Source organism: Chiloscyllium plagiosum, chromosome 19 (assembly GCF_004010195.1).
Source record: "Chiloscyllium plagiosum isolate BGI_BamShark_2017 chromosome 19, ASM401019v2, whole genome shotgun sequence".
NCBI lineage: Eukaryota > Metazoa > Chordata > Chondrichthyes > Orectolobiformes > Hemiscylliidae > Chiloscyllium > Chiloscyllium plagiosum.
Genome location: NC_057728.1, coordinates 56,344,974 through 56,370,799, shown reverse-complemented (window position 1 = coordinate 56,370,799; position 25,826 = coordinate 56,344,974). Strand labels below are relative to the sequence as shown.

At 44.4% G+C, this 25,826-nt stretch overlaps 1 protein-coding gene across 4 annotated transcripts in view; it reads left to right on the top strand.

Moving 5' to 3' along the window:
- The window catches only part of LOC122559849 (SLIT-ROBO Rho GTPase-activating protein 1-like), a 300,957-nt gene that overhangs the window by 104,067 nt on the left and 171,064 nt on the right, over positions 1–25,826 (top strand). For 3 of the 4 annotated variants that reach the window (XM_043709964.1, XM_043709965.1, XM_043709962.1), the window contains exon 2: positions 18,867–19,062. In XM_043709964.1, coding sequence (XP_043565899.1) covers positions 18,867–19,062 — 196 coding nt within the window. Of the gene's footprint in view, positions 1–18,331; positions 18,388–18,866; positions 19,063–25,826 lie in introns of those variants that run through there. The other variant, XM_043709963.1, reaches the window with a different exon arrangement.

Sequence of the window (25,826 nt, the reverse complement as noted above, 5' to 3'; positions counted from 1 at the left end):
TTTAAATTTCATTCATGGGGCAGCATTTATTGCCAATCCCTAATTGCAGGTGGCCAAGGAGACCGCCTTGGGGTTTACTGGAAGGAGGGGAGGGGTGGAGGGGTAATAGGGAGCACAGTGGGCCTAGTTCAGAGGACCAGGTGCCCTATAAGGATAGTGGCTAGCCATGGAGGAGGGGAATATGAAGCCATTTCCATCTTGAGGTATCCCCGAAGAGATTTGAACTTAATAAATGTTGATCCCGCTGTGAGGTTATCCCTGTTGAAGGGGCTCCTCCAGTTGTAGCCCATTGATCAACTCTTCCTGTGACGGTGCTGGGGAAAGGCCAAACTCCAGATATCTCCTGGACATGACCCCACATATAGGAGAGGATCCTTGGGCTGGCTCCAGTCAAACTACAAATGAGTAGCTAGTTCCTTTTAGAATACTGATTATACCCTGTTCACATTCCCCTCTCCTCCCCCATTTCCACCTTTCCTCCTCTTCCTCCACTCATCCCCCTTCCCTTCCCTCCCCTTCCCACTCCTCCTCCCCACATCCTCCACTCCTCTCCTCTTCCCCATCCCCCATTTCACAGTCAAAAAGTGTGGTGCTGGAAAAGCACAGCAGCTCAGGCAGCATCTGAGGAGCAGGAGAGTCGACGTTCAGGCGTAAGGCCTTCATCAGGAATGTCTGCCTGGCTGTGCTTTTCCAGCGCCACACTTTGTGACTCTGATCTCCTGCATCTGCAGTCCTCACTTTCTCCTCCCCGTATCACAGCCTTTCTTCCATCCTCCCTTTCCTCCACCCCCCCCCCATTTCTCCTCCCTCCTCCTCTCTCCCTGTCCTCCTCTCGTAAACCCTTTTTGACTCATTGTTTGAGGTCACAGATGGACAGTATAACTCCGACTAACTGAAAGATGCTCAGAACCATGCAGTGCCTTTAGAACGTGAATTTATTTTAAGCGTGCTTCACATGAATGTGATGGATGACAAAAATGAGCTGCTGAAGGAAACGTTAGGGCGAATGATTTTAAAGAACAGGAGAGAGAGGTGGAGAGATTTAGTGTGGAATGTCAGGTTTCGGAAGGCAGAGGGATGAAATTCGGTTAGTGCAAAGGAAGCCAGGAGCAGAGATCTCGGGCAGTTGTGGTGATTTAATCACACATTTGTCAATGAAATTTAAATCCTGCTGTTGTTCACTTCCAAGTGTTTGAGTGATCTTTTGTTTGGATTATAGGTTTCACTTAGTGTAAATCTGTAGAGCAACTTCGTGTTTGGCGATCAAATAAAATATTCCATTGAATCAGTTCAGTTAGGTCTGTCCTTGGTTTCTTGTAGTCTGCACATTTTATCTCAGCTGTGGGGTAACATTCCCTACTGCAGTGATACTGATTTGCTGCTATTGTTTGAGTGTGAACACTTACATTTTCCCATGTGTTAATTGTAAATTTTAGGAGCTATTGTTGCATGTGGTCAATATCTTCCCAAGGTCAAAGTGATGAGTTTTTATTTGGTTTGGGTGTAGTGTATGGAACGTTGCTGTGTGTCAATGTCTGGAGCCTAATTTCATTTCCCAGCCACTGTTGCCATGGTGATAGGTACAGTCATCTCTCTGCAGAGTCTGTGACTTACCTGATCTGGTGACAGGATTGACAGGAGATGAGTAGGCCCAGCTGGAGTTACTTAGACCTTAGTTCTGTCGTTCCCTGCTTAAACCTTTCAACTCCCTTCTCTGTCTCGACACTCCTCTCCCTCTCCAGCTCATCCATTCCCCCCCAATCTGTTTTTTTATCTCTCTCTCTTGCTCCCCCAACATCTGTCTCCAAACACGTTGCTTGTGTTTCCAGGCAGTGTCACATGTGTTTGTTTTGGACCTTACGTGTTGCTGTAGAATCACATTTTGACCCATAGGTCTCACTTCCAGGGCCTTCCAACACTTCAGAACGCCTCATCGCCGGGAAAGATCAAAGGGTTTGTTACTGCTGCAATTTGAGACACGGAAGGAAGTGGAAACGTAGAATAGAATTACTGAACGTTGTGGCTAAAATATATTTAGCACACTGCCGACTGGAATCCATCTGGGATCACGCTTCCTGTTTTTCAATTATAAATGATGTGAGAAAGGAAATCGAAATAACTGTGACCATGTTTTCAACTCCTTTCCCTGTTACACATTTTAGAGAAAACTAGCTAGTGTACACCACTTGCAAAGTGCCCATGCCTGATTTTAAAAAGAGGTTCCCATTACCTTAGAAATTTGGAGTAGAACCATTCGATGTTAATGTAAAACCCCTGGAGAAACAAGAGAAAGCGTCATAGAGATGTACAGTTTGGAAACAGACTCTTCAGTGCAACGCATCCATGCCAACCAGATATCCTAAATAAATCTATTTCCATTTGTCAGCACTTGGCCCATATCCCTCTAAACCCTTCCTAATCATATACCCATCCAGATGTCTTTTAAATGTTGTAATTGTACCAACTTCCACTGGCAGCTCATTCCATACACGCACCATCCTCTGCATGGAAATCTTTCCCCTCTCACCTTAAACCTATACCCTCTAGTTTTGGACTCCCCACCCCCCAGGAAAATGACTTTGCCTATTTACCCAATCCATGCCCCTCATGATTTTATAAGTCTCTATAGGGTCACCCCTCAGCCTCCAGCGCTCCAGGGAAAACAGCCCCAGCCTGTTCAACCTCTCCCTGTCGCTCAAATCCTCCAACCCTTGCAGCATTCTTGCAAATCTGTTCTGAACCCTTTCAAATTTCACAACATCATCCTTCCAACAGGAGGGAGACCAGAATTGCATACAATATTCCAGAAGTGGCCTAATCAAAGTCCTGTACAGCTGCAACATGACCTCCCAACTCTTGTACCCAATACTCTGACATATAAAAGCAAGCATACTAAATGCCGCCTTCACTATCCTATCTACCTGCAACTCCACTTTCAAGGAGCTATGAACCTGCATTCCTTGTTCAGGACCTTACCATTAACTGTAAACATCCTGTCCTGATTTGCCTTTCCAAAATGCAGCACCTCACATTTGTCGAAATTAAACTCCATCTGTCACTCCTGAACCCATTGGCCTGTCTGATCAAGAACTCGTTGTACTCTGAAGTAACATTCTTCACTGTCCAGTTTGGATGTCCTCTACAAACGCACTAACGATACCTCCTGTGTTTACATCCAAATTATTTATATAAATGACGAAAATTAGTGGACCCAGCACTGAACCTTCTGGCACCCTAATGGTCACAGGCCTCCCAGTCTGAAAGGCAATCCTCCACCACCACCCTCTGTCTTCTACCTTCGAGCGAGTTCTCCCTGGATTCCATGAGATCTAAGCTTGCAAACCAGTCTGCCATGGGCAACCTCATTGAATGTCTTACTGAAGTCCATATAGATCATATCCATCGCTTCTGCCCTCATCAATCCTCTTTGTTATTTCTTCAAAAAACTCAATCAATGTTATGAATCATGATTTCTTGTGCACAAAGCCATGCTGATTAGCCCTAATCAGTCCTTGCCTTTCCAAATACATGTAAATCCTGTCTCTCAGGGTCCCCTTCAACAATTTGCCCACCACTGATGTCAGGCTCACGGGTTTATAGTTCCTCAACTTTTCCTAAGCAATTTTCTTAAGTAGTGGCATCACGTTAAAATATAGCACTCTTTTCCCAACCATTTTGGGCGGCACGGTGGCACAATGGTTAGCACTGTTGCCACACAGCGCCAGAGACCCAGGTTCAATTCCCGTCTCAGGCAACTGTCTGTGTGGAGTTTGCACATTCTCCCCGTGTCTGTGTGGGTTTCCTCCCACAGTCCATAAATGTGCAGGTTAGGTGAATTGGCTAAATTGCCCGTAGTGATAGGTGAAGGGCTAAATGTAGGGGAATGGGTCTGGGTGGGTTGCTCTTCGGAGGGTCGGTGTGGACTTGTTGGGCCGAAGGGCCTGTTTCCAAACTGTAAGTAATCTAAGTAATCTAATCTAATCATGAGATATAATGCAGAAAGGATATTCTCAGTGTTCAGAACCAGGGATTAATGTGTAAGGGTATGCGGTAGGCCATTTAGGATTGAGGTAAAGAGAGATTTTTTTCACTCGGAGCTGTGAACCTGCAGAAATTCTCTGCCACTGAAAGTGGTTGAGGCCAATGCTTTGAATGTTTCCATGAAGGAGTTAGATGTTCAGGCTTAAGGCTCGGGGGATAAAGAGTAAGGGGGGAGAGCTGGAACCGGCTGCTGAGTTGAATGACCAGCCATGATCATATTGAATGAGTGGAACAGACTCGAGGGGCTGAATGGCCTACTCTGCTTCGATTTTCTATGTTTTCTATAACCTCATTTACAGAATAGCGGGAAGGGGAACACACTGTCACTGGCAATTTATTGAAGATGGAGGAAAGCTTTGCCACGTTTTCTGTGACTCCTTCCTCTCCCTGCTACCTGCCTCTCATTCTTCTTCTGTTTCGATGTCCATCCCTTTGCCTTGTCCCATTATTCTTTGAAAACTCTCTTTGCTTTCTTTTATCCTGAACCCCTGTTCCCATCCATTTCTGTGTGAGCTACTAACCCAACTCACCATTCAACCAGCTATATTTGACAAGCCAAAGTCTATACTTGTTTGTAAATCACTTGCACTGAATCTTCTATTCCTGTCTTCCCTGTTCTGGGCCTTTTTATTCACTGGACGTAACCCCTGTATTTCCATCCATTCTGCCCCTATCCTCTCATTACTGTATACAGTAGCGTCTTGACATACGAACGACCCCGTTCACGACCAAATTGGTTTATGACAGGATTGTACGTAAACTTTTGCTTCAATGTATGTATGGAATTCAAGATATGAACGCAAAAAGCCCGTGTGCGACCACGTGGTTAGATATGAACGCAAAAAGCCCGTGTGCGACCACGTGGTTTCATTGTTCTGCTTTGCTACGCGCTTTTTGAACGCAAAAGCTCTCGGGGCCCGCGTGATCTCATTCAGTTCGTCTTTGGCGCGTGCGCTGTGAACAGCGTTCGTGCTACGTCCAAGCATTCTTACGCTATTCGAACAATGGGAAAAATTGATTCAGTTTGCGAACTTTTTGGTTCGCGAACCGGGTCCCGGAACGAATTAAGTTCGTAAGTCGAGGCGCTACTGTATTTTATATCAAAGCACTGCAGAGGTGAATCTAGTTTCTAAGTGGGAGACAGGTTTACTTACAAGCGTATTAAAGGATTCTGTAGTCACGTTTACAGCTCAGCCTCCAAAAGCTTCTGTTATTTCTCTTTGCTTTGCTCCAAACCCACACCCTGACTTTAAACGGTCAAATGCAGGGAACACAAATTGGTTAGATATCAAGTCTCATAATCAAAAGCTGAACGCTAAATTCAGGAGGGTAAACATCAAAATCAAATTGTTAATGATTCTACTATGTTACCCCGGCAAGACGAACCTATCCCGTCAAACCTGATGTCAGCCTAAAATCTCAAGAGAATTCAGATTGTTAAAGAAACTTAGTGCTAAATAACAGGCTGAATCTTACTTTTTTTTTTACTAAGTATGAGATGTATTGAGTTTCTTGGAGGGATCCTTGCCATGTGGCCTATCTTACCAAATTCTCTTTATTTGTTGCCTACTCTGCCAGCTCTGGGGGAGAAAGGTCAGTGACCTTCTCCAATCATCCGTGTACGATCCACCATCATCTCTCATTGATACCTCACAGTCATTTTCTCCTTGCCACCTTACCTGCCTCCCACCAAGGCTCATATCTACCACTCTCACTGCTGCCTGCAGTGCCTTCACTCACTCACTCTCATCCACCCCAGCTCCCTGTACGACTAACCCTCCATCCCCTCTGTGCTGCCTACGCACTCACTTGGGACACCTCCCCACCCGCACCAGCAGTAACAGCCATACCACCCACTTCCATCTCCCTGAATACCTGCCTGTCTCTCACTCCAGGATAGAAACAACGCACAGTATGACAGAAAGAGGCAAGATGGGCCGTGGCCTGGCCACCATTTGGCTTCTTGCTCCTTACAAGGAGAGGATCCTGACGACTGAGTGGCTGTGACCGAGCCCCTGGACTGATATCAGACCCTGCCCCTGACGTATTGTCCTGGGAGCTCCTGAGCACGAGCTAACCCCATTGACTTGACTGAGATCTGCTGACAACTCTGATAAGGTTCCTGACCTGGTAAGTGGCAAAGCAAGTCAGAAGTACTGTGGTCCTGGTGTCTCTGGCTGAGAGGGCAAAGTGCATAAAGATAATGCAAGGCAGGAGGCTGTGAGCGTCCAGGTAGGCTCCGAGTGAGTGAACGCTGTGACAGTGAGTGAAGAGCCTGGAGATACAGCGTGGTGCGTTCCCTGAGCTGGGTGTGTCTCCCTGAGCACACCGTCTCCTTGCTGCAGCGTTACAATGAGAGTTATCGGGGCAGCATTGTCCTGCAGAGGTGTCCTGTAAGTGGATTGGAGTTGGGTGTTCTTAGAAGCTTGGCACATGTTGGATACCAATGTCCCTGGACGTGGTGTGGGGATGTGGCTGGTGCCCATGGAGCATGCCCTGAGATATTGGCGCCTTCCGAGCACTGGGTATCTGCTCTGAATTTTCAACGTCAAGCTTGGTTGGTGCATTTGGTCAGACAAGAAGCTGCATATTAGTGAGGTGGGTTGTGGTGTTAATAAGGTCGTGATCCAGTGCTACTCCCTGTTAATTGACAGACCATTGCTGCCTAGAGAGAAGCCGGTCTCACCATTCACCAAGATGCAACAAGTTGCTCCTGTGGGCAAAATAGGCATCGCTGGGCTTCTGATCTGATTCTGCCACAAATCCCCCCACAGTACAGGTCACTCAGAACACGACAGGATTCCATCTGTCTTGGCTTAGTTAATCAATAATGGCGCATAGAATCCTAATCTGGATTCTCAGGTGTTTGTGGGCTCCTAAGGGAATAAGTGTGGGACTACAAAGCAAGATGGCTCAGTAGTTAGCACTGCAGCCTCACAGCACCAGGATCCTAGGTTCGATTCCAGCCTCGGATGACTGTGTGGAGTTTGCACATTCTCCCCGTGCCTGCGTGGGTTTCCTGAGTGCTCCGGTTTCCTCCCACAGTCCAAAAATGTGCAGGTCAAGTGAATTGACCATGTTAAATTGCCCATAGTGTTAGGTGCATTAGTCAGAGGGAAATGGGTCTGGGTGGGTTACTCTTCGGAGGATCGGTGTGGACTGGTTGGGCCGAAGGGCCTGTTTCCATACTGTAGGGAATCTAATCTAATCTACAACCTTTGATGAGTATTTGTGGTCAGCATCTATTCTGGATCACATTAGAGTCTCAAATACTATATCATCGAGTATATAGTAATTAAAGATACTTACAATATGAGAATTCTACTTTACACGCAATCTTCAAATCCAATTCAAGGAAGACATTGGATATTGAAACAAATATGTCAAGAAAGTTATCTTCAGTCCAGTCTAATTTCTTAGGTGGGGTTGGATACTGCAGATGCTGGAGATGAGAATGGTGCTGGAAAAGCACTACAGGTCAGGCAGCATCCGAGGAGCAGGAGAATCGATGTTTCGGGCAAAAACCCTTTATCAGGCAGTTCTTTGTTTTCGTCCCTTCCAGAACTGTTGGTCCAGTTTAACTACTCCAGAATGGGAATTCAGGATGGGCTTCCTGCTGAAGGGCTTATGTCCGAAACATCAATTCTCCTGCTCCTCAGATGCTGCCTGACCTACAGTGCTTTTCCAGCACCATGCTCTCGACCCTGGTCTCCAGTATCTGCAGTCCTCACTTTCTGCTAGTGTTTTTTATCTCAGCCTTTCTTATTAAGATGGAGCAAGTCTATAGAGAAATTTAATTAAAGTGAAGGGTTGGACAGCCGAGAATATTGTCAGGATAATTCATTTTGTATCAAGTCCACTTGGCTCATAATGAAATATTTCTGAAAGCTGCCTTGGCACTACAGATTTATTTTTAAAACTGTATTTTTAACGTGGCCTATTTAATGTACAGAGCAGAAAGTCTATCTGCGTTTGATGAAATGGAAAAATAGATTTGGTGTAGAAGAGAGTAAAGTTCATGGTAATATCTCTGCTAAGGTTTTTGCACCAGTGAGAGATTACATGAAGATATTGGACGTCAGAAATCCTACAACATTATTCATGGGACTGTTTAATATATTGCTGTGTGTGGAATTTCAATTCAGTACTAAACAAGCAGGCTAGTCTGTTTATGCATCAATGATCAATCACTTTTTATTGCTGAAATGAAAACAGAAATTGCTGGAGAAGTTCAGCAGGTCTGAATTCGGAGCAGAGATAAGGAAAATCTTCTACAGCCAGAGAGTGATGAATCTATGGAATTCAAGGCTGGGGAGGCCGGGTCATTGAGTATATTTAAGACTTAGATAGATAGGTTCTTAATTGTCAGGGGGATCAAGGGTTATGGGGAGAAAGTGGGAGAACAGGGTTGAAAAACTTATCAGCCATGATTTGAATGGTGGAGCAGACTCGATGGGCTGAATGGCCTAATTGCTGCTCCTATATCTTATCGTCTGGCAGCATCTGGGGAGAGGAAAACAGAGTTAACCTTCTTCTGAAGAAGGGTCACTGGACTCAAAACATCGACTGTCCTTTCTCTCCACAGATGCTGCCAGACCTGCTGAGTTTCTCCAGCTGTTTCTGTTTCCATCATCTGCAGTTCTTTGTTTTAGTCCTTTCCAGAGTTGTTTGTCTAGTTTACCTACTCCAGAATGAGAATCCAAGATGCCTCGGGTGGAAATAATATTAGCTAGGAGAAAGGCTTGCATTTATGTAGCATCTCTTGATGTCACGTAGTGCTCTGAAATGTAGTCACTGTTGTAATTTGGGCAAACACAGCAGGCAATTTGGGCACAGGGTCCCACAAGAAGAGTACAATGCCTGACCTGTTTTTAGATTAGATTCCCCACAGTGTGGAAACAGGTCCTTCGGCTCAACCAGTCCACAACGACCCTCTGAAGAGTAACCCACCCCCCTGTCTGACTAAAGCACCTAACACAATGGGCAATTTAGCCTGGCCAATTCACCTGACCTGCACATCTTTGGACTGTGGGAGGAAAACGGAGCACCCAGAGGAAACTCACGCAGACACTGGGAGAATGTGCAAACTCCATACAGACAGTCTCCCAAGGCTGGAATCGAACTTGGGACCCTGGTGCTGTGAGGCAGCAGTGCTAATCACTGGGCCACCATGCCGCCCAGTGATTTGATTGATGTTGGCTTGATTGACCACAGGATAGGGCTAATTCTCATGGGGGGTTGGCACCATGGCTCAGTGGTTAGCACAGCTGCCTCACAGCACCAGGGATCCGGGTTTGATTCCAGCCTTGAGCGACTGACTGTCTGTGTGGAGTTTTCACATTCTCTCAGTGTCTGCGTGGGTTTGCTCCTGGTGCTCCAGTTTCCTCCCACTATCCAAAGATGTGCAGGTTAGGGTGGATTGGCCATGCTAAATTGCTCATAGTGTTCAGGGATGTGCAGGCTAGGTGCATTAGCCATGGGAAATGCAGGGTTACATTTAATAGGGGTGGGGGATGGGTCTGGGTGGGATATTCTTCAGACAGGAGAAAGTGAGGTCTGCAGATGCTGGAGATCAGAGCTGAAAATGTGTTGCTGGAAAAGCGCAGCAGGTCAGGCAGCATCCAGGGAACAGGAGAATCGACGTTTCGGGCATAAACCCTTCTTCAGGAATGGCTTCAGGAATATTCTTCAGACAGTCAGTGTGGATTTGTTGGGCCAAATGGCCTGTTTCCTCAGTGTGGGGAATCTATTCAATTCTCCAGCTCCTCTGTTGAAGTTGGAATGTTTACATTGAACTGAGAATGCAGTTGGGGCATTGGTTTAAAATCTCATCTGAAAAATGGCACCTCTGACAGTGGAGCAGTCCTCCAATATTATACTCCCTGGCACTGCACTGGAGTGTCATTCTGGATTTTATATGCCCGGCGTCTGATTGGGTGAAGACACTGTTGTCCCCACGAGTGAAGAGAGCTGTCCACAGTATGTGGATCCTCTTTGATAATGTGCCCAGTTCTGACTGTCAATTGATTAGATTGAGTTTGAGTCCAAAACATTATGTGTCAGTTGACGTGAGGCTTCAAAACTGGTCCTGGGGCAGGCTATTTGGCCTGTACCAGCTCTTTGACCGAGTTGTTCAACTTTGGCCCATGTCCGAGCTTCTACACCCATAGCACCCCAAAGGCATACCCAATGTTGCAAACAGTGTTGATCTTCAAAGAGGTAGCTGCCTTGATTGAATTATTTATACCCTTAGATTCCACAGCCAGAGATCCTCCAATTTTAGCACCTAGTCCTTTGCACAGTTGAGATCAACAAACTCCCCCTTTGACCACGGCTCCTATATCTGTTCTGTACACTACCACATCAAACAAACCACAGGCCCACTTAGGGAAGCTGAGGAAGTGGTTAGCTACTGAGCAATAAACCACAGAGAGACCTTGAAACTTGTTTCCCAAAAAAGCAGCACAGTTATTGTGACTTGCAGATTGACTCATGGCTATTAATTTGGGTGATCTACCCCTTGTTGCCTTTTACCATGTAAACAATACACATGTTCTCAAGCCTCTTAAAAGAGGTGATGGTTTAAAATCTATCCAGCACAATGATCCTGAAATATACTGAGGTTTTAAGAAGAATGAGAGGGTTTTAATTCTTCCAAGTCTTTTGTTCTTGAGTAAAAGCGCTGTGATTTAATCTTTTGCTGTGGAAGAATTTGCAGTATTTCAGTTGCTGGTACCTGTTATGGATTTGACATTGGGCAATACATGAGCTAGTTTAATGGTGATTCATGACCGCAATAATGATTCATCAGTGGGAAATTTATGAAGCTATTGTTATGTGGTGAATGCCTTGCATTTACTGATACTTTAATCAGATTATGGCTGCTGTCAATATGCACCAAAAACTAACTCCTCCTGCATCTTTCTCACTGCCTTTGTTGAACTGCCCCACCTCTCCAGTCGTTCCCTGATGCTTCTCCACTGTACCCCGCCCCTGACATTTGGTGGTGGTACAAAAGCAAAGCCCTTGTGTCGAGTGGATGGAAAGAATCTTGTGGTGACTGTTTTGACGAAGAGCAGAGGATTTCTGCAAGGTTTCCCGGCCAATGTTTACACTTCAGTCACGGAAGCAGATTAACCACTTGCTATTGCATTGCAGTGTGTCAGAGCCTGATATGCATGATCTGGCTGCTGGTTTTCATTGGCTGTGACATAGAGTCATAGAGATGTACAGCAGATGTACAGTTCAGGAACAGACCCTTTGGTCCAACTCCTCCTTGCCGACTAGATATCCTAACCTAATCTTGTGCCAATTGTCAGCACTTGGCCCATATCCCTCTAAACATTTCCTATTCATATACCCAACCAGATGCCTTTTAAATCTTTCTACTCCAGCATCCTTTCCCTCTCTGTGAAAACAACAAATGCTGGAGATCACAGTGGGTCAGGCAGCATCCATGGAGAGAGAGCAAGCCCTCTCTCCTTAGCTTGATGATGTTACATGTGAAATAAACTTAAAAGTTGAAGCTGAAGATCTCTGATGTGTGTTATCTATATCCTGATGTGTATTGAAACCTCAACAAATCTGAGATATATGCTTACACACACAAACACAGTGGAGTTCATTGGGGAAGGCATAGTGAACTCTGTTTTCAGAAAGTGATTTATCTTAATGCTGATACAAGCTGTGATGAAGGGTAGTGAATGATGGGCATCGGGCTTCCTGGGTAGCACTGCAATTCATCCTGCTGTACTAGTTGCCCAGTTTTATTTTTAAGACTGAACATGTCAACAAAATCATGAGGAAATTTTGCACCCGGTCTATTCTGTCCTTACTGAGGCGAATCGACCTATTTAAAGACTTACTGAAAGCAAAATTATTCATTTAGCTCTTTTGGTTACATGACACAGTTCACTGGGTCACACTAACCTCTGAGTCAGGTACTGCATATTTAGGTTCATGTCCTGCTCCAAGATTTATTTTCCTTTTGTTGATGTCTGTTCTTAATATAGTGTAGCTTCCCTACATAGAACATAGAATATAGAAAAATACAGCGCAGTACAGGCCCTTTGGCCCTCGATGTTGCGCTGATCCAAGCCCACCTAACCTACACTAGCCCACTATCCTCCATATGCCTATCCAATGCCCATTTAAATGCCCATAAAGAGGGAGAGTCCACCAGCAGGGCATTCCATGAACTCACGACTCGACTACAGTGTGGAAACAGGCCCTTCAGCCCAACTAGTTCATGCTGACCCTCCGAAGAGTAACCCACCTGGGCCCACTCCCCCTAACTAATGCATCTAACTCTACGGGCAATTTAGCATGACCAATCACCTAACCTGCACATCTTTGTGACTGTGGGAGGAAACCGGAGCACCCGGAGGAAACCCACGCAGACACGGGGAGAATGTGCAAACTCCACACAGATAGTCGCCCCAGGCTGGAATTGAACCCATGCCCTTGGCGTTGTGAGGCAGCAGTGCTAACCACTGAGCCACCATGTTTCATTTAAACTGCTGGCACATAACTGCACACATGGACTGCAGCAGCTCAACCAGATGATTTCCTCTGCCTGGAACGAACATAAAAACTATTTCCACGATAATTGCACTGATATTGTCCTTCTTGTAACTGTTTATCATTTTAAAACTTCTTGAAAGATGTGCATGTTTGGCGCAATGGTTACTTTGCATTGCCACAGAGTCTTTCGGGCTATCCACAATCGAGTGATATGTGACCTTTTTTTTCTGAAATCTCAGAACCTCCCCCTATGGTGCCACCTAGCACCCAGAGCTGTCATAGCAAGGATCACTTGGAGATCCTGAGGTGTCAAATTGCAGTCGAAAATGTTGACACCTAAAGCAAGGCCACAATTAGAATACTGTGAACAGTTTTGAGCCCTATATCTAAGGAAAGACATACTGGCATTGGAGGCAGTCAAGAGGAGGGTTCACTAAGTTGGTGGGACTGTCTTACGAGGAGAGGTTGAGTAGGTTGGGTCTGTACTCATTGGAGTTTAAAAGAATGAAAGGCGAATTGGTTGAAACATACAAGTTTCTCAAGGGTCTTGTCAGAGGAGAGATGGAAAGGTTGTTTCCCCACATGGGAGGGTCTTGGACCAGAGGGCATAATCTCAGAATAATGGGTCGCACATTAAACAATAAGGGGATCCAGGGCTATGGGGGATTGGTAGGAAATTGGCATTGAGGATTATCAGATTAGCCATGATGTCATTGAAAGGTGGATCAGACTCAATGGGCTGGGCCTTCTTCTACTCCTGCATTTTATGGTCTTGATAGTGGCATCCCTGCCCCAAAAACTGGAGATCGTCCTTCCTTTCCAGCATCATCCTTCCAGTCCATTTATTCCTAACTGTTCTTGAACTGAGAGACCATTTCAAGAGGGCACTTTACTGTGGGTCTAGAGTCACGGGTAGGCCAGACCAGGTAAGGACGGCTGATATCCTTCCCTAAAGGGCCAAGGTAGTTTCTTCATTACTGTTACAGAGTTAGCTTTCAATTCCAGATTTATTAATTGAATTTAAATTCTCCCAGCTGCCATGATGGTGGGGGAGGGGTGTGTGAGCCCAGACCGCTGAATGACCAGTCCAATGAAATCCCCATCTCTGCCTTAAAATGGGGAGACCACTTATTTTTAAAACAGTGTCAGCTCTAGATTTGCCCAGTATCTACATTGTCAAGCCCTCTTAGATTCTTCTGTTTCAATAAGATCATCTGATTATTTGAAACTCCACAGGGTACAAAACAAACCTGCTTGACCTGTCCTCTTGAGAAAAAAACCCTCAACCCAGGATTCTGCCAACTGAAACTTCTCTGAATTTCCAATGCAAGTATGTCAATTTGCCGCCTTAATTATTTGCATACTTCCAGGGGTTAGCACTGCTGCCTCACAGCGCCAGAGAACCGGGTTCGATTGCAGCCTCTGGTGTCGGTGTGGAGTTTCCACATTCTCCCCGTGTCTGCGTGGGTTTCCTCCCACAGTCCAAAGATGTGCAGGTTAAGTGGACTGATTGTGCTAAATTGCTCCATAGTGTTCAGGGATGTGTAGGGTAGGTGCATTAGTCAGGGGAATTGTACAGTAAAGGGGTAGGCGAAAGGATCTGGGAGGGATACTCTTCGGAGGACATGTTGGGCCAAATGGCCTGTCTCCACACTGTAGGGATTCTATGATTCCATTTCTCCACCTTAGTTAGTGGAGTGAGATGGAGAGGAGAAAGTCTCCATGAAACATAGAGACTGGCATTGACCTGTTGGGCTGAATGGCCTTCCTCTGTGCTATAACTTCCAAATAAGGATACTGTTTGTGAATATTAAGAAATGTTTGGTTCTCCACCTTATTTCCTAGATTTGGCACATTGCCTGGCATTCCATTTTTTTCATACTTGATAGAGCAAGCCTCTGTTTCATGCCTTCATTTACACCCATTTTACATCTCTATCTTTCCATCAGCACGATTACTAACTCCTTTGTATTTGGCTCTGCTCAGTATTTGTCCCGCTCTCTCCTCCTCCCACATCATAGAAGCCACCATTTTCCAGCCCCTTTCACTTCTTCTTCTGAAGAAGAGTCTTATTGGACTCAGAATGTTAACTGAGTCTGTTTCCCAGATGGTGCCAAACCTGCTGAGAGTCTCCAGCGTCTGCAGCATTTGTTTTTATTTGCTGCTCAGATCTAAGTGCCTTTTTGAGAGCGTACAAACATTCCAATAGGAACTGGTTAGGCCATTCGGCCCCTTGAGCTTGTTCTGCAGTTCAATAAGATCATGGCTGACCCATTCGTAACCTCAGCTACGTTCTCACCTACTCGGAGTAACCTTTCACCTACTACTTCACAAGAATCTAACTACCCGCTTCAAAAATATTCACTGACTCTGTTATCACTGCCTTTTCAGGAGGAGGTGGTGATTGAGCCTCTGCCTTAAATCACTGCAGTTTGCATGTGCTCGATTGTTGGGAAGGGAGTTAGGAATAAGTGGCATGTGGTGGTTGACTTAAATATTGATCCAATTCCATATCAGTTGAGCCAGAGGGGGTGCCATCATTGATAAGGGTTATGGACTGGAGGGATTTTATGGATTTGTCATTGGGCTAAGGAAGATTTGATTTGATTTATTATTGCGACGTGTACCGAGGTACTGTGGAAAAATATTGTCTTGCGCACTTTACAGGCAGATTGTACTGTAGAAGTGCACCAGAGTAACAGAACAGAAGAGTATATCCTATTTCCCATTCCTCATATTGTTACATTTTTCCATGCAGCTGAGTGGTAGAAATGGCGGGAAGTCCCCAATTCCACTGAAATCTGAGTGTCGAGATGATGACCAGTAAGCATTCATGATCTGATGGGTATGTCTTGCTGCTGTGATTACAGCTCCCAGCAATTGTTCCAGACTCCAGTGTCAGCAACTCCTGTTGATCCACTGACATGATTAGCAGAAGGCAAACAGGGGAATGACGGTGCCTGTTTGCTTAGACAGCAATGTGATTTTTTTTTTTACCCTACTGCTGTACCTCACAGGACTCCACTAAACCCAAATACTCCAATTCAGGACATTTACTCTCTCAGTATTCACAGTGTCAGCAGAAAGCCCCAGAAGTGGTCATGGAGCTTCCCCTCCCACAATGTGCAAGTACAGTGGCTTCGGTTATAATCAGTTTTAATGTCCTGGCTGGCATTTTACTTGTGATAATTTCTTGTTTTCTGTAAGAAAAATATGCAGCGTGTTTGAACTCTTGTGAGGAATGTTCACTCTGATCCAAGGGCTTTACTGATTATCCATCGCTTTGCGAGATGAGCTTTTTTTAAAAGAAAGTAATGCATTTGCTTTGCATTTTTCGCCAATTCAGCATCTTAGTGTTTCACAGCAAGATCGGAGCAGAAGCCAGTCTTCAGCCCCTGCCCCATCCCACACTTGTTCCACCGCTCAAAGAGACCACATCTGATCTGTGAGACAACTCCAAATAATTTTACCTCATAACCTGCACAACAAACAGCTAACAAAAATCTGCCAGTCTCCAATTTCAAAATCAGCAACTGACCTATGTCTGTCACTCCTTACAATAACAAAGAACATTACAGTGCAGTACAGGCCCTTCGGCCCTCAATGTTGCACTGACCTGTGAAACTAATCTGAAGCCCATCGATCCTACACTATTCCATTCTTGTCCATATACCTGTCCAATGAACATTTAAATGCCCTCGGAGAGTGTACTACTGTTGCAGGCAGTGCATTCTAAGCCCTTACTACTCTCTGAGGAAAAAAACTACCTCTGACATCTGTACTATAGCTATCACCCCTCAATTTAAAGCTATGCACCCTCGTGCTAATCATCGCCATTCAAGGAAAAAAGCTCTCACTGTCCAACCTATCTAACCCTCTGATTATCTTATATGTCTCAATTAAGTCACCTCTCAACCTCCTCCTCTCTAATGGAAACAGCCTCAAGTCCTTCAGCCTTTTCCTCGTAAGACCTTCCCTCCATACCAGGCAATCTCCTCTGAACCCTTTCCAAAGTTTCCACATCCTTCCTATAATACGGTGACCAGAACTGTACACAATACTCCAAGTGTGGCCGCACCAGAGTTTTGTACAACTGCAGCATGATCTCATGGTTCCAAAACTTAATCACTCTACCAATAAAAGCTAACACACATATGCCTTCTTACCAACCCTATCAATCTGGGTGGCAACTTTCAAGGATCTATGTACATGGACACTGAGATCTCTGTCTGTTCATCTACACTACCAAGAATCTTATCGTTAACCCAATATTCTGCATTCCTATTACTCCTTACAAAGTGAATCACTTCTCACTTTTCTGCATTAAACTCCATTTGCTAACTGTCAGCCCAGCTCTGCAGCTTATCTATATCTCTTTGTAACCTACAACTTTGTCACTATCCACAACTCTACCGACCTTAGTGTCATCTGCAAGTTTCCTAACCCATCTTTCGATGCCCTCATTCAGGACATTTATAAAAATGATAAATAACAGTGGACCCAAAACAGATCCTTGCAGTACCCGACTAGTAACTGAACTCAAGAATGAACACTTCCCATCAACCACCACCCTTTCAGCTTCTTTCAGTTAGCCAACTTCTGATCCAAACCACTAAATCACCCTAAATCCCATGCCTCCGTATTTTTGCAATAGCCTACCGTGGGAACCTTACCAAATGCCTTTCTGAAATCCATACACACCACATCAACCGCTTTACCCTCATCTACCTGTTTAGTCACCTTCTCAAAGAACTCAATGAGGTTTGTGAGGCATGACCTACCCTTCACAAAACCACTGTTGTAGTGCCGGAAATAGGGCAGCCAGTTTGTGCACAGCACACTCCTAAAGTCAGCAGTGGCATAATCACCAGAAAATCCAGTTTCTTTGTGGGATGTTATTTGAGGAATTGTTTAGGACATCAGGGAGAATGTCCACATCCATCTCTGAAATAGTGCTGAGAGATCTTTTTGGTCAGCTGTGGCTCAATGTTTCATCAGAAATACAGCACTCCTGACAGTGCAGTGCTCCCTCAGTACTGCACTGAGTGTTAGCCTCGGCTCCAGTCCCTGGAAACGCACGCACAGCCTTCTGACTCGCAGGCAAGAGCTTTAGCCAGCGAGCTGCAGCGGACACGTATTGCAAATAAAACAACCTGTAAATCATTGAGGGACTGCATCTTTACAGTGATCCCCGGATTGTAAGATGAATATATTTGAGCTAAAAGCTGAAAGAACTGCGGATGCTGTAAATCGGAAACAAAAACAGAAATTGATAGAAAAGCTGAGCAGGTCTGGCAGCATATGTGGAGAGAAATCAACAGAATGTTTTGGGTCCCACTGAGCTTTTCCAGCAATTTATGAGCATGTTGCATCAAAACATTTGCACATTTAAAAATTGTGCATGAAATATGTGAAATGAATCACAGATAGAAAACATCAGGATTTGTGGTAAATACATAATTCTACATTATGTCACTTATTTTCACAATCCAGACTGCTCTGTATGCTGGAATAAAGATGTATTGTACCTCAATTGGAAGAGAACTGAGTCATGTGTGAGACTTGTCTTCTTCCTTCTGATAAAATTGTATTTGATCTAATAGCCCAGCGTGAATTGTCAATCTCAACAGCCTCCTGTGTACTCTATTATTCTCTCTATTACAATTCAGACAGTGGCGCTGCATCAGCAGATTTCCAGCGCTTTTAAGGCTGTTGCTTGCTTTAGAGATGAGGGCAAGCATAATTGTTTATTTGCAGTACAAGACTGGTGCTTGGCGGAAGGAATAATGAGACATGTAAAAGTCCTTTCGGGGAAGCTTAAAGGTATCACTACTTTACAATGTGCTTCTCTGTAACCACTTTGCCAAGCCAATTAATGTCTAATAATCTGCCATTCACGTTCCCGTAAAAGTGAATGATTGCAGTAATCTGATGTTGTTTACATTGTCTGCCAGGTCAGATTGTGTACAAATGCACAGAATTTCAATGCGTGTTTCTATGAAAGGACTTTTGTAGGTGATCTCTGTCTGATCATGTCGCAGAGTTCTGAAGAGTTTAACACAAGTTGAAACCAATGATTGGCTCCAGCAGAATGGGGGAAGATGGAGTTAGTGTTTTTTGGTGTCTGTTTGCAAAACTAAAGCGCATTCTCGTTCTCCCACAAAAGGACAGGAATTGTGTAATCTGGATCTTTGTGACTTCAGAGACTGGACCTGATTAAAATAAGCATTGTCAGAGCCGCGGTCTATTTTGAAGAAAAAGGAATGAGGCTGCTAACCAATTCAGTGACTGTTTCCTTACAGAAATACGAGCACAGTTGGTCGAGCAACTGAAATGCTTGGAGCAGCAGACGGAGATGAGAGTTCAACTCCTCCAGGATCTCCAGGATTTCTTCCGCAAGAAGTCCGAAATCGAAATGGAGTATTCCCGAAACTTGGAGAAACTGGCTGAGAGATTCATGGCAAAAACCCGCAGTACAAAAGACCACCAGCAGTACAAGTAAGAGCTTTCTCTTCCTGTGAACACCAGGATTCAAAAAGCCCTGATTTTTTATCTTCTGCTAATCTGCAAAAAGCCCTGATTTTTTTATCTTCCGCTAATCTCGTTTCAGCATTTTGTCTCCTGGCAAGCAAACAATGAAATAATAATCCTGTCCATTCAGGTTGTGTTTTAACTATTTCTGAACAGTTAATTACGCAGCATCTTCATGTATTGTTTCAGGGTAGGGACCGTTTTCCATCTGACAAGACAGTTCTGAATGGTGACGAATGCATTAAACCTGATGGGAATCTGGTGAATTTGTGTTAACTTCTGAATTGTTCAGGAATGTGGTGGCAAGCTTTTGGATGCTTATTTTTCAAACTGTGCAATTGAATCTGAGTCAGGACAAAGTTACAGGTTGAAGTCACAAAACTTAGCCCAGATGCCCTGCAAAGCACTGAGAGGGTGCAGACATTAAGCAGAGTCCCTGCCTGTCATCCTGGATGTGAAAAGCTGTACAGTCATAGAGCCGGACAGCGTGGAAATAGTTTATTTGGTCCAACTTGTTCACGCTGACCAATTATCCTAAATAAATCTAGTCCCATTTGCCAGCACTTGGCCCTTATCCCTCTAAACCGTGAACAAAAACAGAAGTTGCTGGAAAAGCTCAGCAGGTCTGGTAGCGTCTGTGAAGAGAAATCAGAGTTAACGTTTCGGTTCTGGTGACCCTTTCTCAGAACTTGCTTCTAAATCCTTCCTATTCATACACCCATCCGATACCTTTTTGAATGTTGTAATTGTGTCTGCCTCCTCTGCCTTCCTCTAGCAGCTCATTGTCCTGTGTATAAATCACAGAATCCCTAGACCGTGGAAGCAGGCCATTTGGCCCATCAAGTCCACATCAACCCTCCATAGAACATCCCATTCTGACTTCTTTATGCAGAGGGTGACGGGTGCCTGGACTGCGTTGTCAGCGGAGGTGGTAGAGGCGGGCACGATATCACCATTTAAGATTTATCTAGACAGGTACATGAATGGGCAGGGAGCAGAGGGACACAGGTCCTTAGAAAGTAGGCGACAGGTTTAGATAGAGGATCTGGATCAGTGCAGGCTTGTAGGGCCAAAGGGCCTGCTGTGATTTTGTTTGTTCTTTGTTGATGCTGTAACTGTGCATTTGCCATGGCTAATCCTCCCAACCTGCACATCCCTGGACACTCTGGGCAATTTAGCACAGTCATCCATCTAACCAGCACATCTTTGGTCTGTGGGAGGAAGTCAGAGCACCCAGAAGAAACCCACACAGACACGAAGAGAATGTGCAAACTCCACATAAACAATTGGGCAAGGCTGGAATTGAACCCAGGCCCCTCGCTCAGTGCTAACCACTGAGTTGCCGTGGCATCCATGTGAATATATGAATTAAGAGCTGGAATAGGTAATCTAGCCTTTTGACCCTGTTCTGCCATTCAATAAGACAGTGGTTGATCTGACAGTAACCTCAAATTCACATTCCTGCTCTACTCTGAATAACCTTTCAGCCTCTTGCTCAACAAGAATCCATCTACTTAAGGCAAATCCAGCTGGTGCTGGACATCTGAATCAACACACAGGGAGTGCTGGAGAAACTCAGCAAGTCTGGCAGCATCTGTGCAGAAAGAATGTTTCCAGTTCACTGACCCTTCTCAGAGATTATTTGGATATGCCGGTGTTGGACTGGGGTGTACAAAGTTAAAAATCACACAACACCAGGTTATAGTCCAACTGGTTTAGTTGGAAGCACTAGCTTTTGGACCGCCGCTCCTTCATCAGGCAATTGTGGAGAATAAGATTTTAAGACACAGAATTTATAGCAAAAGTTTCCAGTGTGATGTAACTGAAATTATATATTGAAAAAGACCTGGATTGTTTGTTAAGTCTCCCATCTTTTAGAATGACCATGTTGGTTTCAGTTTTTTCATATGTAGATCGCAAAACGTTTTTTAAAAGTTACATTCTCAAGTGCACTTTAACAATTGGTGTCATGTTGGCCCAGATAAGGTATTGAAGGTGTTAACTCCCTATGAGTGCACTTGAGAATGTAACTTTATTAAAAAAGTTTTGCGATTTACATGTGAAAGAACTGATACCAACATGGTCATTCTAAAAGATTTGGAGATGCCGGTGTTGGACTGGGGTGTACAAAGTTAAAAATCACACAACACCAGGTTATAGTCCAACAGGTTTAATTGGAAGCACTAGCTTTCGGAGCGACACTCCTTCATCAGGTGGTAGTGGAGGGCTCGATCATAACAGAATTTATAGCAAAAATTTACAGTGTGATGTAACTGAAATTATATATTGAAAAAGATCTGGATTGTTTGTTAAGTCTCTCATCTTTTAGAATGAACATGTTGGTCGCTCCTTCATCAGGTGATAGTGGAGGGCTCGGTCGTAACACAGAATTTATAGCAAAAATTTACAGTGTGATGTAACTGAAATTATCAATCTGATGTTTAGATTGATTCTAATCTAAAAAGTGAGGTAACAGTTGCTCAAAAACTGCATAAATTCATGCAGTTTTTGAGCTCAGAGTTCTACATGAATGTATGCAGAACTCTGTAGAGCTCTGAGCTCAAAAACTGCATGAATTTATGTAAGACTCTGTTATCTCACTTTTTAGATTAGAATCAATCTAAACATCAGGTCATAGACAGAGAACACAGGGGGCTAACACCTTCAACATATTGTCTAGCTATCACCATTGTTAACAGCTAACCCAAGAATGCAACCTTTTTTATATAAAAGGTTTTGTGATTTACACATGAAAGAAGTGAAACTATCACTGTATTCTAACAGATGAAAGGCTTAACAGACAATTAATTTTTCAATGTATAATTTCAGTTACATCACACTGCAAATTTTTGCTATAAATTCTGTGTTATGATCGAACCCTCCACAATCACCTGATGAAGGAGCATCGCTCCAAAAGCTATGCTTCCAATTAAACCTGTTGGACTGTAACCTGGTGTTGTGTGATTTTTAACATTCTAAAAGATGGGAGACTTAACAAACAATCCGGGTCTTTTTCAATATATGATTTCAGTTACATCACACTGGAAACTTGCTATAAATTCTGTGTCTTACAATCTTATACTCCACAACCACCTGATGAAGGAGCAGCGCTCCGAAAGCTAGTGCTTCCAAATAAAGCTGTTGGACTATAACCTGGTGTTGTGTGATTTTTAACCTTCTCAGAGAGTCATTGAACTTGAAGTGTCAACCCTGTTTACTCTGTCCAGAGTTTCTCCAGCACTTTGTGAAGAGCAGAGGTGCAATACTAGACATTCTTTTGAAAGCAGCACACAACACATCGGACAGAATAGCTTTAATAATTCGGTGTCAGAAAGAAAAGCAAAGTACTGCTTCCATTATCTCAGGACGTGCAGTGTGCAGCTAATGATGACCTTTTGAAACTCAGTCCACCTTTTATAATGTAGGAAACACATTATCTGGTCATTAACACATTTCTAATGTGAGCTTTTTTAAAGTGATGCTGATTGAGGGTTAAGTATCGGCTGGAGATTGTTCCCCTGCTCTTTCTAGACATAGCTCAAATGTTAAAGGCAGTTTTGAGAAAGTTATAGAGTCATAGTCAGAGAGGTGTACAGCATGGAAACAGACCCTTTGGTCCAACCCATCCATGCTAAACAGATATCCAATCCAATCTAGTCCCACCTGCCAGCACCCGGCCAATATCCCTCCAAACCCTTCCTATTCATATATCCATCCAAATGCCTTTTAAATGGTGTAATTGTACCAGCCTCCACCACATCCTCTGGCAACTCATCCATACGTACCACCCTCTGCGTGTAAAGATTGCCCCTTTGATCCCTTTTATGTCTTTCCCCTCTCACGCCAAACCTATGCCCTCTAGTTCTGGACTCCCCCACCCCAGGCAAAAGACTTTGTCTATTCATCCTATACATGCCCCTCATGATTTTATAAACCTCTATAAGGTCACCCCTCAGCCTCCGACGCCCCAGGGAAAACAGTCCCAGACTATTCAACCTCTCCCTATCACTCAAATCCTCCAACCCTGGCAACATCCTTATATAACACTGCTTTGAAGGGAGTTAGATCTGACCAATCCAATTTAGTCTTCATTTTGATGAAGGTGGAAGTGAGGACTGCAGATGCTGGAGATCAAAGTCGAAGATTTTGGAAAAGACTTTGATAAAGATGCCAATCTTGAGCGTTGAAACAGCTTTGGCTGCTCTGTGTTGATTATTAGACAGACATTTTTGGTTATCTTACATGTATGATAAACTTTAAGGCTTACCTGAAGCAGGGTCTGGAAAAGTACTGCATGTAGGTACATAGGAACCGGAGGAGGCCATTCACCCCCTTAGATCCTGGTCTGCCAATTCAGGGATTCTTATCTGATCTTGGCCTATCTCGATATATCTGTATTTTGGCCCATGTCCTCTATATCTCTGCTTAATAAAAAAATTGTTCCTTATGCTCTTTTTGAGAACCTTCTTACCCATATCCCCCCGATTCCCTTCCCAGTTCTCCGTCTTCCCTTTCAACCCTCTAACTGACCCTTCCCTCCAGCTACGAACCGGATTCATTCTTCCCATCAACCAATCAGGTTGAACCCACCAACTGTGTTCAACTGTCACTACCTCATGACCCCACCCCTCTCCCCACACCCTCATAGCCCTTCCCCCCGCACCTTCCCACCCCTTAGCTGTCGCTCCCCCTACCCCAACCACCATTCCTGATTAAGGATCTCGACCTGAAACGTTGACATTTCCACCTCCTGATGCCGCCTGGCTTGCTGTGCTCTTCCAGCCTCCTGCTTGTCTACTTGGGATTCCAGCATCTGCAGGTTTTTTTGTCTTTAATAAGGTCATTTTAACAGCCACTTGTCATTTTCAAAAAATGCCTTGGAGATTAGGAGTCTGTTCAAAGGGGTGCCAGGCCATGCGATGGCTGTGAATTCAGGCAGGCGGGGGGGAGGGGAGAGGATTTCAAAACAAAGAAGCTGGGGGAAGCGACTCTATTTTAGAACCTATGTTTCACACGATGACCCACTGTGCTGTCCTGGGCTTGGCAGTCATGGTAAAATAGAAAAGGAGGCACTCATTTCTCAACTCTTCCAGACTCCCACGTGCAGCTCATAAAGCAGAACACTCCAGATGCTGGAAAACTGACATGATTTTCATTGTATCCCTGCACTGTGGAGTCGGGCTATTCGGCCCATTGAGTCCACACCGACCTTCTAAAGAGCATCCCACCCAGGTGTTCCTCCCTGCTCTAATCCTGTAAACCTACATATTCCCACGGCTAACTCACCCAGCCTGCACATCCCTCGATAACATGGGCAATTGAGCATGGCCAAACCTCCTAACCTGCACAGCTTTGGACTGTGGGAGGAAACCAGAGCACAGAAAATGCTGGAGAACCTCAGCAAATCTGCAGAGAGAAAAGCGGAGTCAACATTCCGAGTCCGGTGTGAATCCTATTCACAAATAGTAATAACCTGCTCATATGTTTTGGTGATGTGGGTAGAGAGGCATTTTATTTTCCAGTATGCCAGGGTGAACATTAGAGAATCTTTTCCAGTGGAGACAATACCAGAGTGATGATGACACTGGGCTGGTAATCCAGAGTGAAAGTGAGGACTGCAGATGTTGGAGATTAGAGTGGCGCTGGAAAAGCACAGCAGGTCAGGCAGCATCCGAGGAGCAGGAAAATCGATGTTTCGAGCAATTCTGATGAAGGACTTTTGCCTGAAACGTCGATTTTCCTGCTCCTCGGATGCTGCCTGACCTGCTGTGCTTTTCCAGCACCGCTCTAATCTTGACACTGGCAATCCAGAGCCCTGGACTAATGTTCAGCTCTGAAGAACGGTCCTATTGTTGTTGAAAGATGAACTGTTTCTCTCTCCACAAATGCTGCCGGAACTGAGTTTCTCCAGTTTTCTCCATGTTTAATTCCGATTTCTAGCATCTGCAATATCTTGCTTTTCCCCAGTCTAATGTTCTGGGTACACGGCTTCAAATCCCATTTGAAATCCCAAATATAAATTCAATTAAAAAAAAGCCAGAATTAAAAAGCTCGTCACTGTTCTTTTAAAACAAAAACCCATCTGCTTCACTAATGCCCGAGGATACTTTTAACAAGATTGAAGTTGATGTTCAGCCGCATGTTTTTCTTCACTTCAATGCTTTACCAATGTTTAGAGGGTTCTTCTTTTAAAAATAATTTAAATAGACTACAGAAGAACCACTTTGACCAAGAGTGTTCTAAATGATTGATGGTTTCTATTCTATTTTAAGGTGAATGCATTGCTGCACAAAATGTGTTGAAGTTTTTCTAATCAGTTCTGCTGTGCAAAGTAGAAGAAACCACTCATAGTCAGAGAGATGTACGGCAAGGAAACGTGTCCACACCGGCCAGATATCCTAATCCAATCTAGTCCCACTTGCCAGCACTTGACCCATATTCCTCTCAACCCTTCCTATTCATATGCCCATCCTGATGCCTTTTAAATGCCGTAATTGTACCAGCCTCCGTCACTTTCTCTAGCAGCTCATTCCATACACGCACCACCCACTTTGTGAAAAAATTGCCCCTTGGATCCCTTTTATGTCTTTCCCCACTCACCCTAAACATATTCCCTCAAGTTCTGGACTCCTCCATCCCAGTGACAAGACCTTGTCTATTTACCCTATCCATGCCCCTCATGATTTTATAAACCTCTATAAGGTCACCCCTTAATGTCTGATGCTCCAGGG